Below are 24,877 nucleotides of genomic sequence, written 5' to 3'. Positions count from 1 at the left end.
AGACCAATACTTTGCTACCATACCACACATTGGTGTCATTCGAGCTTCGACACCTCTATGTTTGATCTGGCTATACAAGTGTTATTGAATCTTGAATTGAATAGAATATCAACATTACAGAGGTCAAAGGGAGAAAGGGTTTAGAGCAGAAAAGGAGGGGAGAAGGACACCTGACCTGTATTCTGTAGGGAATGTCACAGCCAGTGATGCTGATCTCTGTGGTGAAGAAGAGAGCAAACTTCTCCTCTGTAACAGACTCTGACCCCTTTCTGTCTGCTCGCTTGATCTTCTTTATAGACTGGAGGAAATGACAGAATAAGATATCACTTTATGAAGACAAACTAATTTTTAATTTTGACATATTTATAAGAATTTCACTTTCTCTTACATATCCTTAAGACATACAGAATAAAAAAAAAAACTTCAAATCTGGTTGACTAAAAAATCAAGCAAATATGACATTACAGGAAGCTACACAAGAAGTTTGAAGTTGCATGGTAAAAGCAAGGCTGCAGTACATACCATATTCCTGAAGGTGGCACATGTACTCTTGCCGGAAGTGTTGTGTTCCAAAATGGCTGTGTTATTGATCAACTCTCCAACATTCTCACTGGAATAAACAGAGCAAAAACACTTATTTAGACTTGAATATAACTTCTTAAAGGCCTACAGAAATATGGTGAGGTGATATCAGTGTCTATTGTAGATTATGACTAATTGGCCTACTATGCGCTCTGCACAACTATTGACAGCCACCAAGGTTGTTGCTCACAGAAATGTGTTAAGGGATGGATTGAAATGTACAGAGTGGTACCTGGAGAAAAATGGGGAAGGGTCATGCTTTTCACATTTCAGTCAAGGTAAGGGTTTAGTATACATTTTAATTAGTTCAGGGGAGGGACATGTAAATTTGTAATTGATGAAAGTTCAATATTTTTCAGTGTTTTGGAATTAGTGGCTTATTAGGCTATACAGTGCATTCGGAAAGTATTCAGACCCCTTTACTTTTTCCACATTTTGTTACGTTAGAGCCTTGAAAACATCCGAAGTTCTTCAAAGGTAAATTATTTTATTTGAATGCTTTTCTTGTTTTTGTGAAAATGTTGCCTGCTGAATGCTACGCTAAATGCTACGCTAGCTATCAATACTGTTACACAAATGCTTGTTTTGCTATGGTTGAAAAGCATATTTTGAAAATCTGAGATGACAGTGTTGTTAACAAAAGGCTAAGCTTGAGAGCTAGCATATTTATTTCATTTAATTTGCGATTTTCATGAATAGTTAACGTTGCGTTATGGTAATGAGCTTGAGGCTGTATTCACGATCCCGGATCCGGGATGGCTAGTATCAAGAGGTTTTAACAAACTATAGTTACGGCAAGTCGGTTAGGACATCTACTTTGTGCATGACACAAGTCATTTTTCCAGCAATTGTTCACATACAGATTATTTCACTTATAGTTTGCTGCATCACAATTCCAGTGGGTCAGAAGTTTACATACACTATGTAGACTGTGCCTTTAAACTGCTTGGAAAATTCCAGAAAATTATGTCATGGCTGTAGAAGCTTCTGATAGGCTAATTGACATAATTTGAGTCAATTGGAGGTGTACCTGTGGATGTATTTCAAGGTCTACCTTCAAACTCAGTGCCTCTTTGTCTGACATCATGGGAAAATCTAAAGAAATCAGCCAAGATCTCAGAAAATAATTGTAGACCTCCACAAGTCTGGTTCATCCTTGGGAGAAATTTCCAAATGCCTGAAGGTACCACGTTCATCTGTACAAACAATAGCATGCAAGTATAAACCGCTGAGGAAGGAGACGCGCTCTGTCTCCTAGAGATGAACGTACTTTGGTGCGAAAAGTGCAAATCAATCCCAGAACAACAGCAAAGGACCTTGCGAAGATGCTGGAGGAAACGGGTACAAAAGTATCTATATCCATAGTAAAACGAGTCCTATATCGACATAACCTGAAAGGCCGCTCAGCATGGAAGAAGCCACTGCTCCAAAACCGCCATAAAAAAGCCAGACTATGGTTTGGAACTGCACATGGGGACAAAGATCATACTTTTTGGAGAAATGTCCTCTGGTCTGCTGAAACAAAATAGAATTGTTTGGCCATAATAACCATTGTTTTGTTTGGAGGAAAAAGAGGGAGGCTTGCAAGCCGAAGAACAACATCCCAACCGTGAAGCACGGCGGTGGCAGCATCATGTTGTGGGGTGCTTTTCTGCAGGAGGGACTGGTGCACTTCACAAAATAGATGGCATCATGAGGAGGTAAAAATATGTGGATATATTAAAGCAACATTGTATGAGATCTTCAGTTTCTTGGCATTTTCTCGCATGGAATAGCCTACATTTCTCAGAACAAGAATAGACTGACGGGTTTCAGAAGAAAGTTCTTTGTTTCTGGCCATTTTGAGCCTGTAATCGAACCCACAAATGCTGATGCTCCAGATATTCAACTAGTCTAAACAAGGCCAGTTTTATTGCTTCTTTAATCAGGGCAACAGTTTTCAGCTGTGCTAACATAATTGCAAAAGTTTTTTTTTAATGATCAATTATCCTTTTCAAATGATAAACTTGGATTAGCTAACACAACGTGCCATTGGAACACAGGGGTGATGGTTGCTGATAATGGGCCTCTGTACTCCTATGTAGACAATCCATAAAATAATAATCAGTTTCCTGCTACAATAGTCATTTACAACATTAACAATGTCTACACTGTATTTCTGATCAATTTGATGTTATTTTAATGGACAAAAAATGTGCTTGGCAAACTCAGCCTCAAGACTTCTTGGGTATGACGCTTCAAGCTTGGCACACCTGTATTTGGGGAGTTTATCCAATTCTTCTCTGTAGATGCTCTCAAGTTCTGTCAGGTTGGATGGGGAGCGTCGCTGTATAGCTATTTCCAGGTCTCTCCAGAGATGTTCAAGTCCAGGCTCTGTCTGGGCCACTCAAGGACATTCAGAGATTTGTCCTGGAGCCACTCCTATGTTGTCTTGGCTTTGTGCTTAGCGTCATTGTCCTGTTGGAAGGTGAACTTTCGCCCCAGTCTGAGACCCTGAGCGCTCTGGAGCAATGTTTTCATCAAGGATCTCTCAATACTTTGCTCTGTTCACTTTTCCCTCGATCCTGACTAGTCTCCCAGTCCCTGCCGCTGGAACACATCCCTGCAGCATGATGCTGCCACCACCATGCTTCACCGTAGGGATTGTGCCAGGTTTCATGCAGACTTGACACTTGGCATTCAGGCCAAATAGTTCAATCTTGGTTTCATCAAACCAGAGAATCTTGTTTCTCATAGTCAGAGTCTTTAGGTGCCTTTTGGCAAACTCCAAGCGGGCTGTCATGTGCCTTTTAATGAGGAATGGCTTCCGTCTGTCCACTCTACCATAAAGGCCTGATTGGTGGAGTGTGCAGAGATGGTTGTCCTTCTGAAAGGGTCCCCCATCTTCACAGAGGAACTCTGTCAGAGTGACCATCGGGTTCTTGGTCACCTCCCTGGCTAAGGCCCTTCTCCCCCGATTGCGCCGGGTGGCCAGCTCTAAGAAGAGTTTGTGGTTGCAAACTTCTTCCATTTGAGAATGATAGAGGCCACTGTGGTCTTGGGGACCTTAAATGCTGCAGAAATGTTTTGGTACCCTTCCCCAGATCTGTGCATCGACACAATCCATGGACAATTCCTTCGACCTCATGGCTTGGTTCTTGGTCTGACATGCACTGTCAACTGTGGGACGTTATATAGACAGGTGTGCCCCTTTCCAAATCACGTCCAATCAATTAAATTGACCACAGATGGACTCCAATCAAGTTGTAGAAACAAGGATGATCAATGGAAACAGGATACACCTGAGCTCAATTTCGAGTCTCATAGCAAAGGGTCTGAATACTTATGTAAATAAGGTATTTCTGTTTTCATTTATAATACATTTGCTAAAAAATAAAAAAACCTGTTTTCGCTTTGTCGTTATGGGATATTGTGTGTAAAAGCAATTTGTTTCTTGCCCATTATGTACTTATCAGAGTATTGTGTGTAGATTGATGAGGAACATTTTTATTTAATCAATTTTAGAATTAGGTTGTAACGTAATAAAATGTGGAAAAGGGGAAGGGGTCTGAATACTTTCTGAGTGTACTGCATATCAATGTGTGCCCGATGCCGCCCCTCATCTCTGATTCTCTGCTGGGCGTGCAATATCAAATGTGCCTATAGGCTATTCAGTATGCTCAAACAAATGATCCATAGCCTATACACTGTAGGCTACAAAGTGCATGCAAAGTTATATTTCTAAGAAAATGTTCTTCCTTCCCGAGTCTGATGGGATGGTGTAAATAAAACTAGGCTGCGTTACACACTGCAATGGATATTCCGGCCCAGCCCCGGCCTGCTCTGCTCTTGCTGATGAAAACGTATTTTGTGCTGCCTTACCAATGCTGTGCTGTGTACAGTAAGCAGTTCAAGAGGAGAGTCAAAGAATTCTTATGAAATGTATTTTTGATGAGGCCTAGTCCAGAACACAGACTAGTCTATGTTCTGTTCAGTTTGAGAAGGAGAGCGCGAAGATGAGGAGGACCGGAGGTCAACTTTGATAGCTTGCTACTATTATAATTGATTTTAATAAACACAATATGTTTCTTGCCCATGATGTATTTATCAGAGTTATTGACCTCACAATAAGCCAGATTCAAGTTACTTACATTTTTGTGCTGAAAATTGAAGCAGCAGCCGGGGCACAATCAATCGGAAATGGACAGCCCATGGTGTTGAAAGTAGGCAAATTCAAGTAGGCATAATTCATTTCAGCCATCTTCATTTTAATTAGACTTTACTTACAACAAGAGGGCTTTGTGTTGACCCTATTTATTTGACATGAAGAAATAAGAGGTAGGTCTACCTGTTTGGAAGATTAGATTATTTAGGCTGCTATATCAAATCAAAGTTTATTTGTCATGTGTGCCGAATACAACAGTGAAATGCTTACTTACAGGCCCTAACCAGTTTTTGGTGCAATTTTTAGTATGAGGTGAACAATAGATAGATGGAGTGTGACTGTTTGAGGTTGTGGACAGGTGTCTTTTATACTGATAACAAGTTCAAACAGGTGCCATTAATACAGCTAACGAGTGGAGGACAGAGGAGCCTCTTAAAGAAGAAGTTACAGGTCTGTGAGAGCCAGAAATCTTGCTTGTTTGTAGGTGACCAAATACTTATTTTCCACCATAATTTGCAAATAAATTCATTAAAAATCCTACAATGTGATTTTCTGGATTTTTTTCTAATTTTGTCTGTCATACAGTGCCTTGCAAAAATATTCGGCCCCCTTGAACTTTGCGACCTTTTGCCACATTTCAGGCTTCAAACATAAAGATATAAAACTGTATTTTTTTGTGAAGAATCAACAACAAGTGGGACACAATCATGAAGTGGAACGACATTTATTGGATATTTCAAACTTTTTTAACAAATCAAAAACTGAAAAATTGGGCGTGCAAAATTATTCAGCCCCTTTACTTTCAGTGCAGCAAACTCTCTCCAGAAGTTCAGTGAGGATCTCTGAATGATCCAATGTTGACCTAAATGACTAATGATGATAAATATAATCCACCTGTGTGTAATCAAGTATCCGTATAAATGCATCTGCACTGTGATAGTCTCAGAGGTCCGTTAAAAGCGCAGAGAACATCATGAAGAACAAGGAACACACCAGGCAGGTCCGAGATACTGTTGTGAAGAAGTTTAAAGCCGGATTTGGATACAAAAATATTTCCCAAGCTTTAAACATCCCAAGGAGCACTGTGCAAGCGATAATATTGAAATGGAAGGAGTATCAGACCACTGCAAATCTACCAAGACCTGGCCGTCCCTCTAAACTTTCAGCTCATACAAGGAGAAGACTGATCAGAGATGCAGCCAAGAGGCCCATGATCACTCTGGATGAACTGCAGAGATCTACAGCTGAGGTTGGGGATTCTGTCCATAGGACAACAATCAGTCGTATATTGCACAAATCTGGCCTTTATGGAAGAGTGGCAAGAAGAAAGCCATTTCTTAAAGATATCCATAAAAAGTGTTGTTTAAAGTTTGCCACAAGCCACCTGGGAGACACACCAAACATGTGGAAGAAGGTGCTCTGGTCAGATGAAACCAAAATGGAACTTTTTGGCAACAATGCAAAACGTTATGTTTGGCGTAAAAGCAACACAGCTGAACACACCATCCCCACTGTCAAACATGGTGGTGGCAGCATCATGGTTTGGGCCTGCTTTTCTTCAGCAGGGACAGGGAAGATGGTTAAAATTGATGGAAAGATGGATGGAGCCAAATACAGGACCATTCTGGAAAAGACCTGAGACTGGGACGGAGATTTGTCTTCCAACAAGACAATGATCCAAAACATAAAGCAAAATCTACAATGGAATGGTTCAAAAATAAAAAAATAAACATATCCAGGTGTTAGAATGGCCAAGTCAAAGTCCAGACCTGAATCCAATCGAGAATCTGTGGAAAGAACTGAAAACTGCTGTTCACAAATGCTCTCCATCCAACCTCACTGAGCTCGAGCTGTTTTGCAAGGAGGAATGGGAAAATATTTCAGTCTCTCGATGTGCAAAACTGATAGAGACATACCCCAAGCGACTTACAGCTGTAATCGCAGCAAAAGGTGGCGCTACAAAGTATTAACTTAAGGGGGCTGAATAATTTTGCACGCCCAATTTTTCAGTTTTTGATTTGTTAAAAAAGTTTTAAATATCCAATAAATGTCGTTCCACTTCATGATTGTGTCCCACTTGTTGTTGATTCTTCACAAAAAAATACAGTTTTATATCTTTATGTTTGAAGCCTGAAATGTGGCAAAAGGTCGCAAAGTTCAAGGGGGCCGAATACTTTCGCAAGGCACTGTAGTTGAAGTGTACCTATGATGAAAATTACAGGCCTTTCTCATCTTTTTAAGTGGGAGAACTTGCACAATTGGTGGCTGACTAAATACTTTTTTGCCCCTCTGTATATACAGGAGCGAGGCTAAAACAGTAGCGAGGCTATATACAGGCACCGGTTAGTCGGGCTGATTGAGGTAGTATGTACATGTAGATATGGTTAAAGTGACTATGCATATATGATGACAGAGAGTAGCAGTAGTGGGAAAGAGGGGTTTGCGGGTGGTGGGTGGCGGGACACAATGCAGATAGTCCAGGTAGCCAATGTGCGGTGGTACTGGTTAATCGGGCTAATTGAGGTAATATGTACATGAATGTATAGTTAAAGTGACTATACATTCACTACATATATGATTAACAGAGAGTAGATTTGTCTGACAATTTCTCCACCCACCATGCACTCTTTAAATAGTCTAGCTCCGTGTCAGTGAAGGGCTGTCAAATTAAAACCAGGACTTGAATTGAGGGGGTATGAGAAGGTATGCCATAAGCCTACCTTTTATTAAAGAAACTGGCTAATAGCACAGGCCTACCCATTGTTAGCTTAAGATTTTGAAGAAAACTAAATGGATCCGATTGAATAAAGTGATCTACAACAGCCCTTTGGTCCATGATGCGTTATGCTAGAACCAAGGAAAGATGTGACTCCGTGGTATATGGGGATATCATTGTTTAGTTTCTTTGACATTCAGAGGCTGATCTACAACCTTTTATAGCTAAGGAGACAAGAAATTGACTTTGCTTGGGAAGTAAACTAATTCTGTCACTATCAATTGATTATGCTATTTAGAACAGTTTCTAAAACGACATATCTAAGGCTCTGGTCTGTCCAAGAAGTGAGAGTAAATGGTAGACATGTTCTCTGCTATCCACACTTAATTATTATTTTGGGTATAGGGGACGGTCACTTGTTTTTCTTTTAAGCGTTCCGGGGGGGTTTAAGTAAAATATATATTTTGCTGAAGGGAGGGCCATCCATTTTCAATCCAGAGGTGTCAGATTTTCTCCACGTAACCCTTATTATAAGTAACGTTAACTCTCTAATCAGATTGAGATTAGACTCTTTTTGGCTATCTTGTCATGGGTTTACAATCTATTTTAGTTTGTATGCATTCTGTCTAATTGACTGAGTGGGCTAAGTGTAAACAAGTAATAGAGGAAGCCAAATGCTAGTAGACAAATATGTGAACAAAGAAATAGGCAATATTAAATTAGTTTCAGGAAGTTCATTTAACTTCCTCAATCCAAAATCTCCCACTGGTGAAAAATGATGTATACTACAAAACAACATTTGGCAGGAGCTTTAACAGACCAATTCAACTCTATAGCTGTTCTCTACCTTCTGATCACAAACCATGTCATGGCATTCCTGGGTCCAGGACAATAATGCTTCATGTCTCATATAGTGGGTTTTATAAGTATTCATCCCCCTATGATTTTTTTTTCACATTTTGTTGTGTTACAAAGTGGATGGAAATATATTAATTTTGTTTATTTTTGTCATTGATCTACACTAAATACTCCATAATGTCAAAGTAAAAAGTGAATTCAATTTTTTTTCTTACAAATTAAATAACAAAAATATAGTCGTTGCATAAGTATTCACCCCCTTTCTTTATGCAAGCCTATAATGCACACAGGAGTAAAATGTGGCTTAACAAATCACAGAAGTTGCATAGACTAACTCTGTGTGAAATAATAGGTGTTGACATTAATTTTGAATGACTAACTCTTTCACTGTCCCCATACATACAACATACATAAGGTCCCTCAGAAAAGAAGAATACAAATATACAGTATACAAATATTCCGAAACATACATACTGCAACAAGCCACTAAAATAATATTAATAATAAATTATATCAAATTAATTTGTAAAATATCAATCCATGCATGTCAACACAATGCAAAAGCAGATGACAAACAAACAAGAAGTCTTCACAACATTCCTCCTATCATTTCACATAAACAAAGAGAAAACAATGCCATATTTTCCATTTAAATAAAAATACTTTGGCAAGTGAGTAAATACATCTGTGCAACAACAAAAAAAACACAACAGAGGAATACACTTTTTGGCCTAAATGTAAAACCTTAAGTTTGGGGCAAATCCAACATAACACATCACTGAGTAACTACCTCCTTATTTTCAAGCAGAGTGATGGCTGCATCATGGTATGGGTATGCTTGACATCGGCAAAGACTGGGGAGTTTTTCAGGATAAAAATAAATGGGATGGAGCTTAGCACAGGCACAATACTAGAGGAAAACCTGCTTCAATCTGCTTTAAGCCAGACACTGGGAGAGGAATTCACCTTTCAGCAGGACAATAAACTATAACACAAGGCCAACTCTACATTGGACTTGCTTACCAAGAAGACATTGAATGTTCCTGAGTGGTCAAGTTACAGTTATGATTTAAACCTGCTTGAAAATGTATGGCAAGACCCCAACACCTTGACAGAGCTTGAAAAATGTTGAAAAGATTCATAAGCAAATATTGCACAATTCAAATGTGCAAAGCTCTTAGAGACAAACCCAAGTCTCCCAGCTCTAATTGTTGCCAAAGGTGTTTCTAACCTGTATTGACTTAGGGGGTGAATACTTATTTAATCAAGGTAAATAAGTGTTTTATTTTTCCTCCACTTTGATTATGTTCTGTAAATCATGGACAAAAAAGGTAGCCTAACGGTTAAAAGCGTTGGGCCAGTAACCGGAAGTTTGTTGGTTCGAATCCCCGAGCTGACTAGGTGAAAATGTGCCCTTGAGCAAAGCACTTAACCCTAATTGCTCCTGTAAGTTGCTTTGGATAAGTGTCTGCTAAATGACTCCAATTTAAAAAAGACAATTAAATCCATTTTAATCCCACTTTGTAACAAAATAAAATGTGAAGAAATCCATGGGGTGAATATATATGATACCCACTGTAGTTCAGCAAGACAGTAGTGATGCAAACTTAACCATCCACCACAGTGTTTTTCAACATTCGGTTCGCTGATAGAAGCAGTCACAGGAAGAAGGACCATAACATACTGGTCTCAACACAAAAAAGACTGTAGCTTGCCTGTCTCCGGTACAAGAAATGTTGAGAAGTACTCCACTACATCACTGACCTGGGTAAGCTGCCCAGCTGTCCGAGGTTCCTAGCCTGGGCCTCAGTGATGATCTGGGCCTTGAAGAGGACTGGTTTCCCGGGTGCCACCTTCTCCCCCAGCAGGTAGCGCACCGTGGTGGAGAACTTAGACTGGGTCTTAATCACCTGGGGAGGCTGCTTGTCCACCATCAGGGAGCTGCAACCATAGAAATAGAGTTAGTAGAATGATCAATGGGTCTGTGATGTGTGGACTGGTAGCCATAATGTCCCCCCACCAGAGAGCTGCAACAGGGGTACTTGTCTGGGGAAACATTGTCGATTCTGAGCATTTCCTGAAAAAGGGAAAATAACACCCAAAAATGATATGACACGCAGCAACAATATGACTCAGGCATAACACTAGGTGTTAGAAAGGCCCTCCCACTGCCCAAACTGGTTGAATCAACGTTGTTTTCATGTCATTTCAACAATAAAAAAATATGTGACGACATTGAATAAAAATGGAAAACTGAGTGAATTTACAAAAAGTCATCAATGTAAAGGAATTTAGTGTTTCACATGTTTTTTTATCCAACTTTTATATATTTGTTGATTGCACGTAGAATTCACGTTAGTTGACAACTCAATCAAATGTAAATCAAAACTAGATGTTGAACTGACATCTGTGTCCAGTGGGCTGGCTGGCTGACAGGTCATAAAGGGAGTCATAAACGTTAAGTCAAGTGGGTTCCAGAAGGGCCTACAAAAAAATGTTTTGTTTGGTTTTCAAACTGAAGACATTTCAGTGAAGGCAAATTAGTTTTCTAATACATAATACCACGACATTAACGAACTAGATAACTAATCAAACATATCAAGAAAACACAAAACTGTGTTTTAATAATCCTACAGTGTGGGTTGAAAGCACAGTCAATGAGGGATGAGGGACTAAGATAAGCTTTTACTGTCTGTTTCCACATAAATTTGATTTGCGTCTTTAAAACTCCATACAGGACATATACGTTCTCATGGACAGCCCACGTAAACATAAATGGTACCAAATAGTACACAATTTTAGTTCTGGGTTAACCAACATAACAGGACAATACAACATACAACGCATAGAGGACAGGGGATTTACTAGGGGACTATGCAAGTGAACATAGAACTAACAGCATTCCCTATAGAGTGCACTAGTATTTAAACCAGTCTTATTGGCCCTGGTCATAAGTAGCGCACTATTATAGGTAGCACAACCGACCTCTGGATTAGAGTTTGCAGCAAACGTCCCAGTCTCTCTTGCAGCTCTGGGATTGGCTCCCCGGCCAGCATCACTTCCTGTCTCAACTTCCCGTTCACCCCCAGGAGTTGTTCACACCTCGAAGAGGAAGAGATAGAGTGTTAAATTCATCAGAGAGAAGGGGGAGGGAGAGCGATACGGGGAAGGGGGAGAGAAAGAGACACCAAATAATGCATGCAGAGCAGAATTAGGCCGATACCCACTAATTATCAAAATCCAGAAGAGCCGTTAAATTCTATAACCACCTAAAAGGAAGCAATTCACAAATATTCCATAACAAAGCCATCAAAGAGCCAGAGAGATTAACCTGGAGAAGAGTCCCCTAAGCAAGCTGGTCCTGGGGCTCTGTTCACAAACACAAACAGACCCCACAGAGCCCCAGGACAGCAACACAATTAGACCCAACCAAATCATGAGAAAACAAAAAGATAATTACTTGACACATTGGAAAGAATTAACAAAACATTGAGCAAACTAGAATGCTATTTGGCCCTAAACAGAGAGTACACAGTGGCAGAATATTTGACCACTGTAACTGACCCAAACATAAGTAGAGCTTTGACTATGTACAGACTCAGTGAGCATTGAAAGGCCGCCGTAGGCAGACCTGGCTCTCAAGAGAAGACCCACAAAATGAGGTGAAAACTGAGCTGCACTTCCTAACCTCCTGCCAAATGTATGACCATATTAGAGACACATATATCCCTCAGATTACACAGATTCTCAAATAATTCAAAAACAAACCCAATTTTGATAAACTCTCATTCTACTGGTTGAAATTCCACAGTGTGCCATAACAGCAGCAATATTTGTGACCTGATGCCACAAGAAAAGGGAAAAAAGTGAATGGTGAAACACCATTGTAAATATAACCCATATTTATGTTTATTCATTTTCCCGTTTGTACTTGAATTATTTGCACATCGTTACAACATTGGATATAGACATAATATGACATTTGAAATGTCTTTATTCTTATGGAACTTCTGTGAGTGTAATGTTTACTCATCATTTTTATTGTTAAATTCACTTCTATTCATTGTCTACTTTGCTTTGACAATGTTAGCATATGTTTCCCATGCCATTAAAGCCTTTGAGTTGAACTGAGAGGGGGGGGGGGGGGGGGGGGAGAATGAAAGAGGGGGGGAATGGAGGTGGGAGAGAGGGGGGGAGAAATGGCAGTTGGTCACAAAGCAATGTTACACTTCGAATCGTGCATCTGCAAACATATACAAATGTTAATGTGTGTCCTAACTGATTAGACAAACCAATCATTCACAGAGGATTAACCTTTGCAGACAGTTTGCATAAAAAGGCTCTAATATTCAAACACGACACTCTGAAACTTGAGCGTCTTCATTTGTATATGTGTTTACCCATAGGCTTTAGCTGTTTAATTTGTCATTTGCCTAGAGAAGTTGTTTTATATGGATGAATGCAGTTGGGTACGTGTGGGCATGGAGGTGGGGGGGGGGGGGGCAGGGACATGTGTCTCGGCGGCTGGGCATGTGTCTGCTTGTCCGTGCGTATGGACAGGGTAACATGGCTCCTCAGGTATCTGAACATCTTTGTGGTATGGTTGACTGTTTACAGGTAGCCTATGTGAGTCGAGCTCTATGTATATGAAGGAATGCTGTTGTTATGCATACAGTGGCAAGAACAAGTATGTGGACCCTTTGGAATTACCTGGATTTCTGCATAAATTGGTCATAAAATGTGATCTGATCTTCATCTAACAATAGGCAAACACAGCGTGCTTAAACTAATAACACACAAATGATTGTATTTTTCTTGTCTATATTGAATACATAATTTAAACATTCACAGTGTAGGTTGGAAAAAGTATGTGAACCCCTAGGCTGATGACTTCTCCAAAAGCTAATTGGAGTCAGGAGTCAGCTAACCTGGAGTCCAATCAATGAGACGAGATTGGAGATGTTGGTTAAAGTTACCCTGCCCTATAAAAAACACTCACAACATTTGAGTTAGCTATTCACAAGAAGCAGAGCCTGATGTGAACCATACCTCGAACAATAGAGATCTCAGAAGACCTAATATTAACAATTGTTGACTTGCATAAAGCTGGAAAGGGTTACAAAAGTATCTCTGAAAGCCTTGATGTTCATCACTCCACGGTAAGACAAATTGTCTATAAATGGAGAATGTTCAGCACTGTTGCTACTCTCACTAGAAGTGGCCGACCTGCAAAGATGACTGCAAGAGCACAGCACAGAATGCTCAATGAGGTTAAGAAGGATTCTGGAGTGTCAGCTAAAGACTTAAAGAAATCTTTGGAACATGCTAACATCTCTGTTGACGAGTCTGCGATACATAAAACCCTAAACAAGAATGTTGTTCATGGGAGGACACCACAGAAGAAGCCAATGCAAAGTTAGTTACTTTAACTTCTTAAGGTATAGGGGGGCAGCATTTTAACTTTTGGATAAATAGCATGCCCAATTTCAACTTCCTGCTACTCATGCCAAGAATATAAGATATGCATATTATTAGTAGATTTGGATAGAAAACACTCTGAAGTTTCTAAAAACTGTTTGAATCATGCCTGTGGGTATAACAGAACATATGTAGCTGGCAAAACCGTTCAGATCTTTTGTTCATTGAGTTCTCATTGGCAAATGATATTTCTTAGGAACATGTTTTCAGTTCCTACCGCTTTCACTGGATGTCACCAGTCTTTGGAATTTGGTTGAGGTTATTCCTTTGTGCAATGAAGAAGTCCGGCCATCTAGGAAATGGGCAACACTGTTGAGAGTTGCGTTAGACTTGAAAAGTAGAGTTAGTTTCCTCTCGTCCTCTATTGAAAACAGATAGACCCATCTTCAATTTGATCGATTATTAACGTTTAAAAATACCAAAAGTTGCATTACAAAAGTAGTTTGAAGTATTTTGGCAAAGTTTATAGGCAACTTTTGAAATGTTTTGTAGTGACGTTGCGCATTTTGGAAGCTGTTTCTTTTTGGATCAAACGGGCAAAAGTAAATTGACATTTTGGATATATCTGGACGGAATTAATCGAACAAAAGGAACAATTGTGATGTTTATGGGACATATTGGAGTGCCAACAAAAGAAGCTTGTCAAAGGTAAGGCATGTTTCTATTTTATTTCTACGTTTTGTGTAGCGCCTGCAGGGTTGAAATATGCTACCCTCTTTGTTTACTGTTGTGCTATCATCAGATAATATATTTTTATGCTTTCGCCAAAAAGCCTTTTTAAAATCTGATATGTTGGCTTGATTCACAACGAGTGTGGCTTTAATTGAGTATCTTACATGTGTGATTTAATGAAATTTTCGTTTTTATATCATTTTTATTTTATTTGCCGTGCTGCATTTTCCCTGGCTTTTGCCCAAGTGGTCGCAAGCGTCCCCTATACCATAAGAAGTTAAGGAGCAGTTCTCTCTCTGTGGGTTTAACCCAAGAAGTTCTGGAAAATGGTTAAAGACCTGGAGAATATACCCAACCCTCCTCATCACAGCTTCCCATGTCCCTTAATGTTGATGATATGGTTGTCACTGACAAGGAGCACATGGCTGAGCTCTAATCAACAGTTCATTATGTCAGGATTCCTATTTGACTCTGCCATGCCTCCTTGCCCATCCAACATTTCCTCATCTCCCACCCCTTCTAATGTGACTATCCCTGATGCTCCTCCCTATTTTTTCCCCTGCCCCGCTACAAAGTTTCTCCCTGCAGGCGATCACTGAGTCCGAGGTGCTAAAGGAGCTCCTTAAACTTCACCCCAAAAAAACATTTGGTTCAGATGGTTTAGACCCTTTGTTCTTTAAGGTTGCTACCCCTATCATCGCCACGCCTATCTTTGACCTTTTTAACCTGTCTCTCCTCTCTGGGGAGGTTCCCATTGCTTGGAAGGTAGCCACAGTGCATCCTTTATTTAAAGGGGGAACTCAAGCTGATCCTAACTGTTTTAGGCCAACTTCTATTTTGCCCTGTTTATCAAAAGTGTTGGAAAAGTTGATTATTGACAAGTTAACTGGCTTTCTTGATGTCTATAATATTCTCTCGGGTATGCAATCTGGTTTCCGCTCAGGTTATGTATGTGTCTCTGCAACCTTAAAGGTCCTAAATGATGTCCTTGATTCTAAGCAATGTTGTGCTGCTATTTTTATTGACTTGGCCAAAGCTTTTGATACAGTAGACCATTTTCATTCTTGTGGGCCGGCTAAGGAGTATTGGTGTCTCTGGGTCTTTGTCCTGGTTTGCAAACTACCTCAAAGAGTGCAGTGTATAAAGTCAGACAATCTGCTGTCTCAGCCACTGCCTCTCACCAAGGGAGTACCCCAAGGCTGAATCGTAGGCCCCACGCTCTTCTCAATTTACATCGAAAACATAGCTCAAGCAGTAGGAAGCTCTCTCATCCATATGCAGATGATACAGTCTTATACTCAGCTGGCCCCTCTCCAGATTTTGTGTTAAACGCTCTACAACAAAGTGTTCTTAGTGTCCAACAAGCTCTGCCCTTAACCTTGTCTTGAACACCTCCAAAACAAAGGTGATGCGGTTTGGTAAGAAGAATGCCCCTTTCCCCACCGGCGTGATTACTACCTCTGCGAGTTTAGAGCTTGAGGTAGTCACCTCTTACAAGTACTTGGGAGTATGGCTAGATGGTACACCGTCCTTCTCTCAGCACATATCAAAGCTGCAGGCTAAGGTTAAATCTAGACTTGGTTTCCTCTATCGTAATTGCTCCTCTTTCATCACAGCTGCCAAACTAACCCTGATTCAGGTGAATATTCCTACCACGCTAGATTACGGAGACTTAATTTATAGATTGTCAGGTAAGGGTTCTCTTAAGCAGCTAGATGTTCTTTACCATTCGGCCATCAGATTTGCCACCAATGCTCCTAATAGGACACATCACTGCACTCTATACTCCTCTGTAAACTGGTCATCTCTGTATACCCGTTGCAAGACCCACTGGTTGTTGCTTATTTATAAAACCCTCTTAGGCCTCACCTATCTGAGATACCTATTGCAGCCCTCATCCTCCACATACAACACCCGTTCTGCCAGTCACATTCTGTTAAAGGTCCTAAAAGCACACACATCCCTGGGTCGCTCCTCTTTTCGGTTTTCTGCAGCTAGCGACTGGAACAGGCTGCAAAAAACACTCAAACTGGACAGTTTTATCTCCATCTCTTCATTCAAAGACTCAATCATGGACACTCTTACTGACAGTTGTGGCTGCTTTGCGGGATGTATTGTTGTCTCTACCTTCTTGCCCTGTGCTGTTGTCTGTGCCCAATAATGTTTGTACCATGTTTTGTGCTGCTACCATGTTGTGCTGCTGCCATGTTGTGTTGCTACCATGTTGTTGTCATTTTGTGTTGATACCATGCTGTGTTTTCATGTGTTGCTGCCATGCTATGTTGTCGTCTTAGGTCTCTCTTTATGTAGTGTTGTATCTCTGGTCGTTAGGTGTGTTTTGTCCTATATTTTTCATTTTTAATCCCAGCCCCCATCCCTGTAGGAGGCTTTTTGCCTTCTGGTAGGCCGTCATTGTAAATAAGAATGTTCTTAACTGACTTGCCTAGTTAAATTTTAAAAAATTATGTCTGAGTGTTCCGAGTCTGTCAGTGTGTTAAAAAAAAAAAAAGGAAAAGTGTCGTCTGGTTTGCTTAATATAAGGAATTTTATGTATAGCATTTGCTTTTACTCAAGTATGACAAATTCATATGTTTTCCACCACTGCACACACATACACGCGCGCAGGCCTCACCACGTCTGCAGAGGGCTGAGGTTGTCATCGAAGGGGTGTCCAATAGTAGCTTGATGCTGTTCCCACCTCCAGGCTTTGATACTGTTGATCAGACGAGACTGACACTTCTCCAGACTAGACACTGCCTCCTGGAGCAGCTGGACACGCTTCTGCAAACAGGCACACACACAAACACACGTACGCACACAGTTTAGCTTACAGAGAGAGAGTTATGCAGAGAAAGGAAAACACAGTTTACAGTACTGGGAAACTCTGACCTCAGGGAGACAAACAGTTCATACAGGAAGAGACAAGCAAAACTAGTTTAGACGGCCCTCCGGCCATAGAGATCCACTTAGAGTATAGGTGTAGCAGGGTCATGTTCAGAAGGGCACACCATCGCAAAATGTTTTAGACAACTTCAGGTATAGTCTCTCATGACAGACATAACAATAGCAGGCTCACACGTGAGAACAACAATTGTATGTGTGCGTGTTACGTAATAGCTTACCTTGGCTATGACTTGGCCATTGTACTCATGCTGTTTGATGTTAGTCTGGAGTTTGGTGACTTCTGACATGCTGGTGTCCATCCCATTGGTCTGCGTCTGCTGGAGAGTGCCTGTCACCCAATTAAATTAAACATTTATTTATTTTATACAGCCAAATGTGGATATTTTTTCCACTAATTGGTCTTTTGACCAACCACATCAGATACTTTCACGTTAGCTCTTTTCCAGAGCTGATCTGATTGGTCAATAGACCAATTAGTGAAAAAAATATCAGAATTTGCCATGCTGTGTAAACGCAGTCAAAGTAGCCCTGTCCGAGCCAGAATGGCCCATAAGCCGGGAGCCTATCTCCTGTTTCTATAGCGTGAGGCAGCTGTACAAGTCAGGGGAGAACGACTGCCCCCTCTCACTGAAGCCAAGGAAGTTCAAGGACGACCGCGGTACTGCAGGCATTGTTAGCAGAAAACAGGATCCCCCCATTATAGTGAATGGAAAAATTACTATCTTCGTGGTTAATCTTAGTGTAAAAAATAAATAACAATTTAAGACAATCATGGTACCAATAATTGCTTCTAACACACCAGATGTACAGTGCCTTGCGAAAGTATTCGGCCCCCTTGAACTTTGCGACCTTTTGCCACATTTCAGGCTTCAAACATAAAGATATAAAACTGTATTTTTTTGTGAAGAATCAACAACAAGTGGGACACAATCATGAAGTGGAACAACATTTATTGGATATTTCAAACTTTTTTAACAAATCAAAAACTGAAAAATTGGGCGTGCAAAATTATTCAGCCCCTTTACTTTCAGTGCAGCAAACTCTCTCCAGAAGTTCAGTGAGGATCTCTGAATGATCCAATGTTGACCTAAATGACTAATGATGATAAATACAATCCACCTGTGTGTAATCAAGTCTCCGTATAAATGCACCTGCACTGTGATAGTCTCAGAGGTCCGTTAAAAGCGCAGAGAGCATCATGAAGAACAAGGAACACACCAGGCAGGTCCGAGATACTGTTGTGAAGAAGTTTAAAGCCGGATTTGGATACAAAAAGATTTCCCAAGCTTTAAACATCCCAAGGAGCACTGTGCAAGCGATAATATTGAAATGGAAGGAGTATCAGACCACTGCAAATCTACCAAGACCTGGCCGTCCCTCTAAACTTTCAGCTCATACAAGGAGAAGACTGATCAGAGATGCAGCCAAGAGGCCCATGATCACTCTGGATGAACTGCAGAGATCTACAGCTGAGGTGGGAGACTCTGTCCATAGGACAATAATCAGTCGTATATTGCACAAATCTGGCCTTTATGGAAGAGTGGCAAGAAGAAAGCCATTTCTTAAAGATATCCATAAAAAGTGTAGTTTAAAGTTTGCCACAAGCCACCTGGGAGACACACCAAACATGTGGAAGAAGGTGCTCTGGTCAGATGAAAAAAATTGAACTTTTTGGCAACAATGCAAAATGTTATGTTTGGCGTAAAAGCAACACAGCTCATCACCCTGAACACACCATCCCCACTGTCAAACATGGTGGTGGCAGCATCATGGTTTGGGCCTGCTTTTCTTCAGCAGGGACAGGGAAGATGGTTAAAATTGATGGGAAGATGGATGGAGCCAAATACAGGACCATTCTGGAAGAAAACCTGATGGAGTCTGCAAAAGACCTGAGACTGGGACGGAGATTTGTCTTCCAACAAGACAATGATCCAAAACATAAAGCAAAATCTACAATGGAATGGTTCAAAAATAAACATATCCAGGTGTTAGAATGGCCAAGTCAAAGTCCAGACCTGAATCCAATCGAGAATCTGTGGAAAGAACTGAAAACTGCTGTTCACAAATGCTCTCCATCCAACCTCACTGAGCTCGAGCTGTTTTGCAAGGAGGAATGGGAAAATATTTCAGTCTCTCGATGTGCAAAACTGATAGAGACATACCCCAAGCGACTTACAGCTGTAATCGCAGCAAAAGGTGGCGCTACAAAGTATTAACTTAAGGGGGCTGAATAATTTTGCACGCCCAATTTTTCAGTTTTTGATTTGTTAAAAAAGTTTGAAATATCCAATAAATGTCGTTCCACTTCATGATTGTGTCCCACTTGTTGTTGATTCTTCACAAAAAAATACAGTTTTATATCTTTATGTTTGAAGCCTGAAATGTGGCAAAAGGTCGCAAAGTTCAAGGGGGCCGAATACTTTCGCAAGGCACTGTATGTCCTTGAGCGGATTATTTTTAAATTGTGCATAGAAGAAGTTATAAGGATAATTGAGTTGCTTAAGATCAGCACCCCTACTCTGAGACACTTAATGCATACTGGCCCAGCTCTCTGTTCCCAGTCTCTCAGCAACAGGGAGTTTCTTCCTATATTTTATGTCTGCTAAAGTCAGCAGGCAACAATGAACTCTATGTATCCTGGGACATATTCAAAAGCTCTGTCTTTCCCTCTCTCTACAGCACCTGATGTCTTGACCTTTTAATGCTCGGCTATGAAAAGCCAACTGACATTTACTCCTGAGGTGCTGACCTGTTGCACCCACTATAACCACTATGATTATTATTTGACCCTGCTGGTCATCTATGAATGTTTGAACATCTTGAAGAATGATCTGGCCTTAATGGCCATGTACTCTTATAATTTCCACTGGCACAGCCAGAAGGGGACTGACTGGCCACCCCTCAGAGCCTGGTTCCTCTAGAGCAATGGTTCCCAAACTTTTTATAGTCCTGTACCCTTTCAAACATTCAACCTCCAGCTGCATACCCCCTCTAGCACCAGGGTCAGCTCACTCTCAAATGTTGTTTTTTGCCATCATTGTAAGCCTGCCACACACACACTAAACAATACATTTATTAAACATAAGAATGAGTGTGAGGTTTTTGCCACAACCCGGCTCGTGGGAAGTGACAAAAAGCACATACATCACAGGCCAGACATGTGAAAAACTCATCATCATGCAAGCGGTCAGACAAGTGAAAATTATGGTCGGTAAAGAAAACTATAAGCTCATCTCCCAATAAAAAGAAACGTGTCAATATTTTTCCCCTTGATAAGCAGCGGATTTCTGTATTGTTCTAATAGCGTTGCATGGTTGCTGCCCATATCATTGGATAATGCAGAAAATACAGAGAGTTCAGGGTCCTTGCTTTAACTAAGTTAACCATTTACACTGTAGTGTCCAAAACGTCTTTCAAGCTGTCAGGCATTCCCTTGGCAGCAAGAGCCTCTCGGTGGATGCTGCAGTGTACCCAAGTGGCGTCAGGAGGAACTGCTGTCTCCCTGTCATGGGTTTTTCGCCATCAGTACAGATACCAACACATCTTGACCACCAAAGTCCATTTGATGTCACAAAGCTGTCCAGTACTTTAAAAATATCCTCTCCTGTTGTCATGGTTTCCAGTGGTTTGCAGAAGAGGATATCTTCCTTAATCCCCCCCCCATAAACGCAACGGACATATACCAGGAGCTGTTCCAGGCCCACCACGTCTGTTGACTCATCCAGCTGTAACGCATAGAATTTTACGGAGACCATGGGCCCTGGTCAACAGTAGTGCATTATATAAGGAATAGGGTGCCATATGGGGGCCAATTTGTCAGAACATTTAACCCAGATCAAAGAAGTTAAATTCTGTAGCTTCCTTCCAGATTTGTATAGGTTCCAACTGGCTCAACTGGTAAGTTGACAAAAAATTATGGACTCAATATACAGTCTTTTTGGATAAAAATGTCTGCTAAGTGGCATTATGGGACGAATCCATAAAGGGACAAGTCCAAGTCCAAGTCTCAAGTCCAAGTCTCATTTTATGTCACATCCCATAAAAGTCCATGCATGACTAAGGGGGAAATATTACTTAAAGACATGCTCTGGAAATTTAGTGACAACAATTGTTTAAACTTGAGCTGAATGTGTCAATGTTTAGTTCATACATGCATAATCTATGCGCAGAATTACTGTTTTACCTCAATTAGCCACAAAATCCCTCGTTTAAAAGCGACTGTTTACTGGAAGCTGTGCGGCACCATTTTCCCTACATTTCCTCCCACACGGACCAGCCCACTAGCAATTTGAGTTCCAGCAAATGCGATTCAGTAATATGTGTCTTTGGTAATTCTCACCTTGCATGGACTCATAGTTCTGCCTCTCCCAGTTGAGCTCCTCCTGCAGCTGGTGGATCTGCTGTCTGCAGTCCTGGATCTCAAGCACCTTGAGCACAAGCAGGTCCACGTCTCTGGTAGGGGGCGCTGCAGCCATGGAATCCTGGGCTGGGGGTTGAGAGAAGCGGGCTAGGGCCGGGAACTGGGTAGACTGTGGATGGGGGAGACAAAGTATTAGAGGTGTGTCTGGTGGTGGGGGCAGGGACCATGGGGTCCTGGGCTGGGTTGGGGCCAGGGGGAAGTGGAGTGAGGGGATTTGGGTAAACTATGGAGGAGGGGGTGTATTACCTATTATGCCCACATATTAAACATTCAAATGTTTTAAAAGTCAAATGTAAAAAAGTAAACATTTTTACACGCAGCTTTCTTATCATGTTAACAATCCAAAACATATTTTGTGTTGGAAGTGAACTTTTGTGGTTTCTGTGGCCCTCCTATGTGCCACAAGACTGTGTTGGCACGCTGAGCTAAAGGCTCTGTTACACTTACCGCCTGACTGAGCAGCTCTCTCTCCTTCCTCAGGACATCCCTGACTGTGAGTACCAGCTGGAAAGGTTGGGAACGGAACATATTCTGGAAGACAGGCAGAGTTCCCATCAAACACCAGACCACATCCACATAGTCAGGTCAGTTGATTCAATATAAGATGACATTATCACTGAGGACAACATGTTCCCTCTGAGTACTGAGAACTGTTAGACTGGTCCTAGATCTGTTTGTGCTATCTTGCTAACTCCATGTGTGACAATTCCATAAGGACTTGGCTTGAGAGTAGAAACAGACTGGCACCTAGGCTACTGAACTGTATGTTTTCAAACCTGTATTTTCAGTTTCTCTCTTTCTACAGTTTCTCTCTCTACCACTGTGTGTGTGTGTGTGTGTGTGTGTGTGTGTGTGTGTGTGTGTGTGTGTGTGTGTGTGTGTGTGTGTGTGTGTGTGTGTGTGTGTGTGTGTGTGTGTGTGTGTGTGTGTGTGTGTGTGTGTGTGTGTGTGTGTGTGTGTGTGTGTGTACTTGACCAGAATGTCCTGACAAGATAGGAAAACAAGAACAATACTGAAAAGTAAATATGCTCTTTAGGTTTAAGGTTTAGGGTCAAATGCCCACACCAGTAGAAATCCACTATTTAGAGCTGAAAGACGATGGCCGAAGATTACATGATGTTGCCAACAATTTAAGTCAACTAGGTATCGTTTTAGTTCAAGTGTGATATACACTGTGTACAAAACATTAGGAACACCTGCTCTTTCCATGACATAGACTGACCAGGTGAATCCAGGCGAAAGCTATGATCCCTTATTGATGTCACTTGTTAAATCCACTTTAATAAATGTAGATGAAGGGGAGAAGACAGGTTAAAGAATGATTTTTAAGCCTGGAGACACAGAGTTTCCCATGCGGGTCAAAAATGGACCACCACCCAAAGGACATCGAGATAACTTGACACAACTGTGGGACGCATAGGCGTCAACATGGGCCAGCATCCCTGTGGAACGCTTTCGACACCTTGCAGAGTCCATGCCCTGAAGAATTGAGGCTGTTCTGAGGGCAAATATTAGGAAGGTGTTCCTAATGTTTTGTACACTCAGTGTATTAGGGCTTGAAGTGACAAATCCAAAATGCCCACTTTATACAAAACCATGAGCTAGATTAGGTTAGCAAGATAGTTAGCTACATAAGGTTAGCATGCTAGCTAGCAACACTGACAGCTGTCAGTGCCCTATTTGTTGATGTTTATCAGCTCCATGTAGAGATTCCCAAACAAATTTGTGAATATGTATAAATAGCCTTCGTCCGCTGGTGTAACCTAAACATGCATTTCCTCTCTAGGACAGGAAATTGCTTAGATATAGTGTCATCAACTTCCTCAGGGGGGGTCCCTCTAGGTTAGGGTTAGGTTTATCCCCACCAACTTCTTCCAAACAGTTTAGAATTGAATATCTGAAGAAGTGCACGCTATTGCTAATCACTCCCTGTTCACAGTCACTTTCCCCACTGCAGTAAAAACGCCTATGTGTCTGAAGAAAAGTAATCTAGATTCTTCAGCTGTTAAACATTTTCGGCCACTCTCCAACCTTCTATTCTTAAGTACATTTCTGGAGAAATAGATTTTTAAACAGCTAAATTATTTTTTAAGCGCTAGCTGTATTTTTGAAAAAGTCCTATCTGTTTTTTGTGCCCACCACAGCACAGACAGCCTTAGTTAAAGTGGTTAATTATCTTAGAACCAACACAGATGCCAAACAGCTCTCTTGTACTCTTGGATTTAAGGGCTGCATTCGACACTGTTGACCATGATGTCCTTCTGGACTGAATGGAGAGGTGGGTTGGTCTCTCCAATCCAGCTCTAAATTTTGTTCAGGGCCTAAAGTATTTAACTGGTCAAGAGTTTGTTACCCTTGGTGAACATAACTCAGAGAAAATAGATATCACGTGGCGTTCCACAAGGTTCGTTTTTGGGTCCGTTACTGTTCAGTTTATAAATGTTACACCTTGGCAGCGTTACCAGAAAGTAAAGCATTGATTTTCACTGCTATACAGAAAATACTCCGCTTTACATTTATGTGTCATTTATTTTAGCTCCAGGGATATATTTTAAGACTGTATTGATTTACAGTTTTTCTTTTTCTTTGTCCAAACAGAATGGACTTGTTCAAAACAATTAACAAACTTACACAAAATCAATTACCTCCATCAAAACATACAACTTGTTATCTAATGAAAACTCATTTCAATCAATCGTTACATAATGGCCCAATAAATACTAACTACAACTATCAATATAACCCAACATGGTCAGCCATCTTTTATGTCTGTGCCATTTGTTGGTACTATAATTATAGTATGACCATAAAAGGTAAGTAAACATATTATCACATCATGGTCTGTATTAGTGTTTCCCAAAAATGTTTTTTTTTTTACCAAAGATGACCAATGCAGAAAGAATGTCACTCAAGGGCATGAACATCCATAAACAAAATGCTTTATTTGACCTTTTTCCATTTCATCTGAGGGCCCCTCTATCTCTCCTTTGTCCTTGCTCTCAGCCTCTTACTTGGCCCATTCTTGCAAACAGCAACTCAAGAGGTGAACTCTTTTATGCCTGAATTAAGGACTGATTGTTGATCAAACAATTGTGCGAAGAAG

At 40.9% G+C, this 24,877-nt stretch overlaps 1 protein-coding gene across 2 annotated transcripts in view; it reads right to left on the bottom strand.

Moving 5' to 3' along the window:
• stat6 (signal transducer and activator of transcription 6, interleukin-4 induced) overlaps positions 1-24,877 on the bottom strand; it is a 50,323-nt gene that overhangs the window by 12,361 nt on the left and 13,085 nt on the right. For both annotated transcript variants that reach the window (XM_090202679.1, XM_090202680.1), the window contains 8 exons: positions 22,222-22,305; positions 21,694-21,883; positions 17,573-17,682; positions 17,083-17,231; positions 11,286-11,402; positions 10,065-10,241; positions 523-610; positions 176-298 (listed from right to left, as the gene is read on the bottom strand). In XM_090202679.1, the coding sequence (XP_090058805.1) occupies positions 176-298; positions 523-610; positions 10,065-10,241; positions 11,286-11,402; positions 17,083-17,231; positions 17,573-17,682; positions 21,694-21,883; positions 22,222-22,305 (1,038 nt within the window). The remainder of the gene's footprint in view (positions 1-175; positions 299-522; positions 611-10,064; positions 10,242-11,285; positions 11,403-17,082; positions 17,232-17,572; positions 17,683-21,693; positions 21,884-22,221; positions 22,306-24,877) is intronic.

The sequence above is a fragment of the Oncorhynchus mykiss genome, chromosome 16 (assembly GCF_057628025.1).
Source record: "Oncorhynchus mykiss isolate SJ-2025 chromosome 16, ASM5762802v1, whole genome shotgun sequence".
In the NCBI taxonomy this organism is placed as follows: Eukaryota; Metazoa; Chordata; class Actinopteri; order Salmoniformes; family Salmonidae; genus Oncorhynchus; species Oncorhynchus mykiss.
Note: the sequence above shows the minus strand (reverse complement) of the source record. Positions and strands in the feature narration are given on the sequence as shown.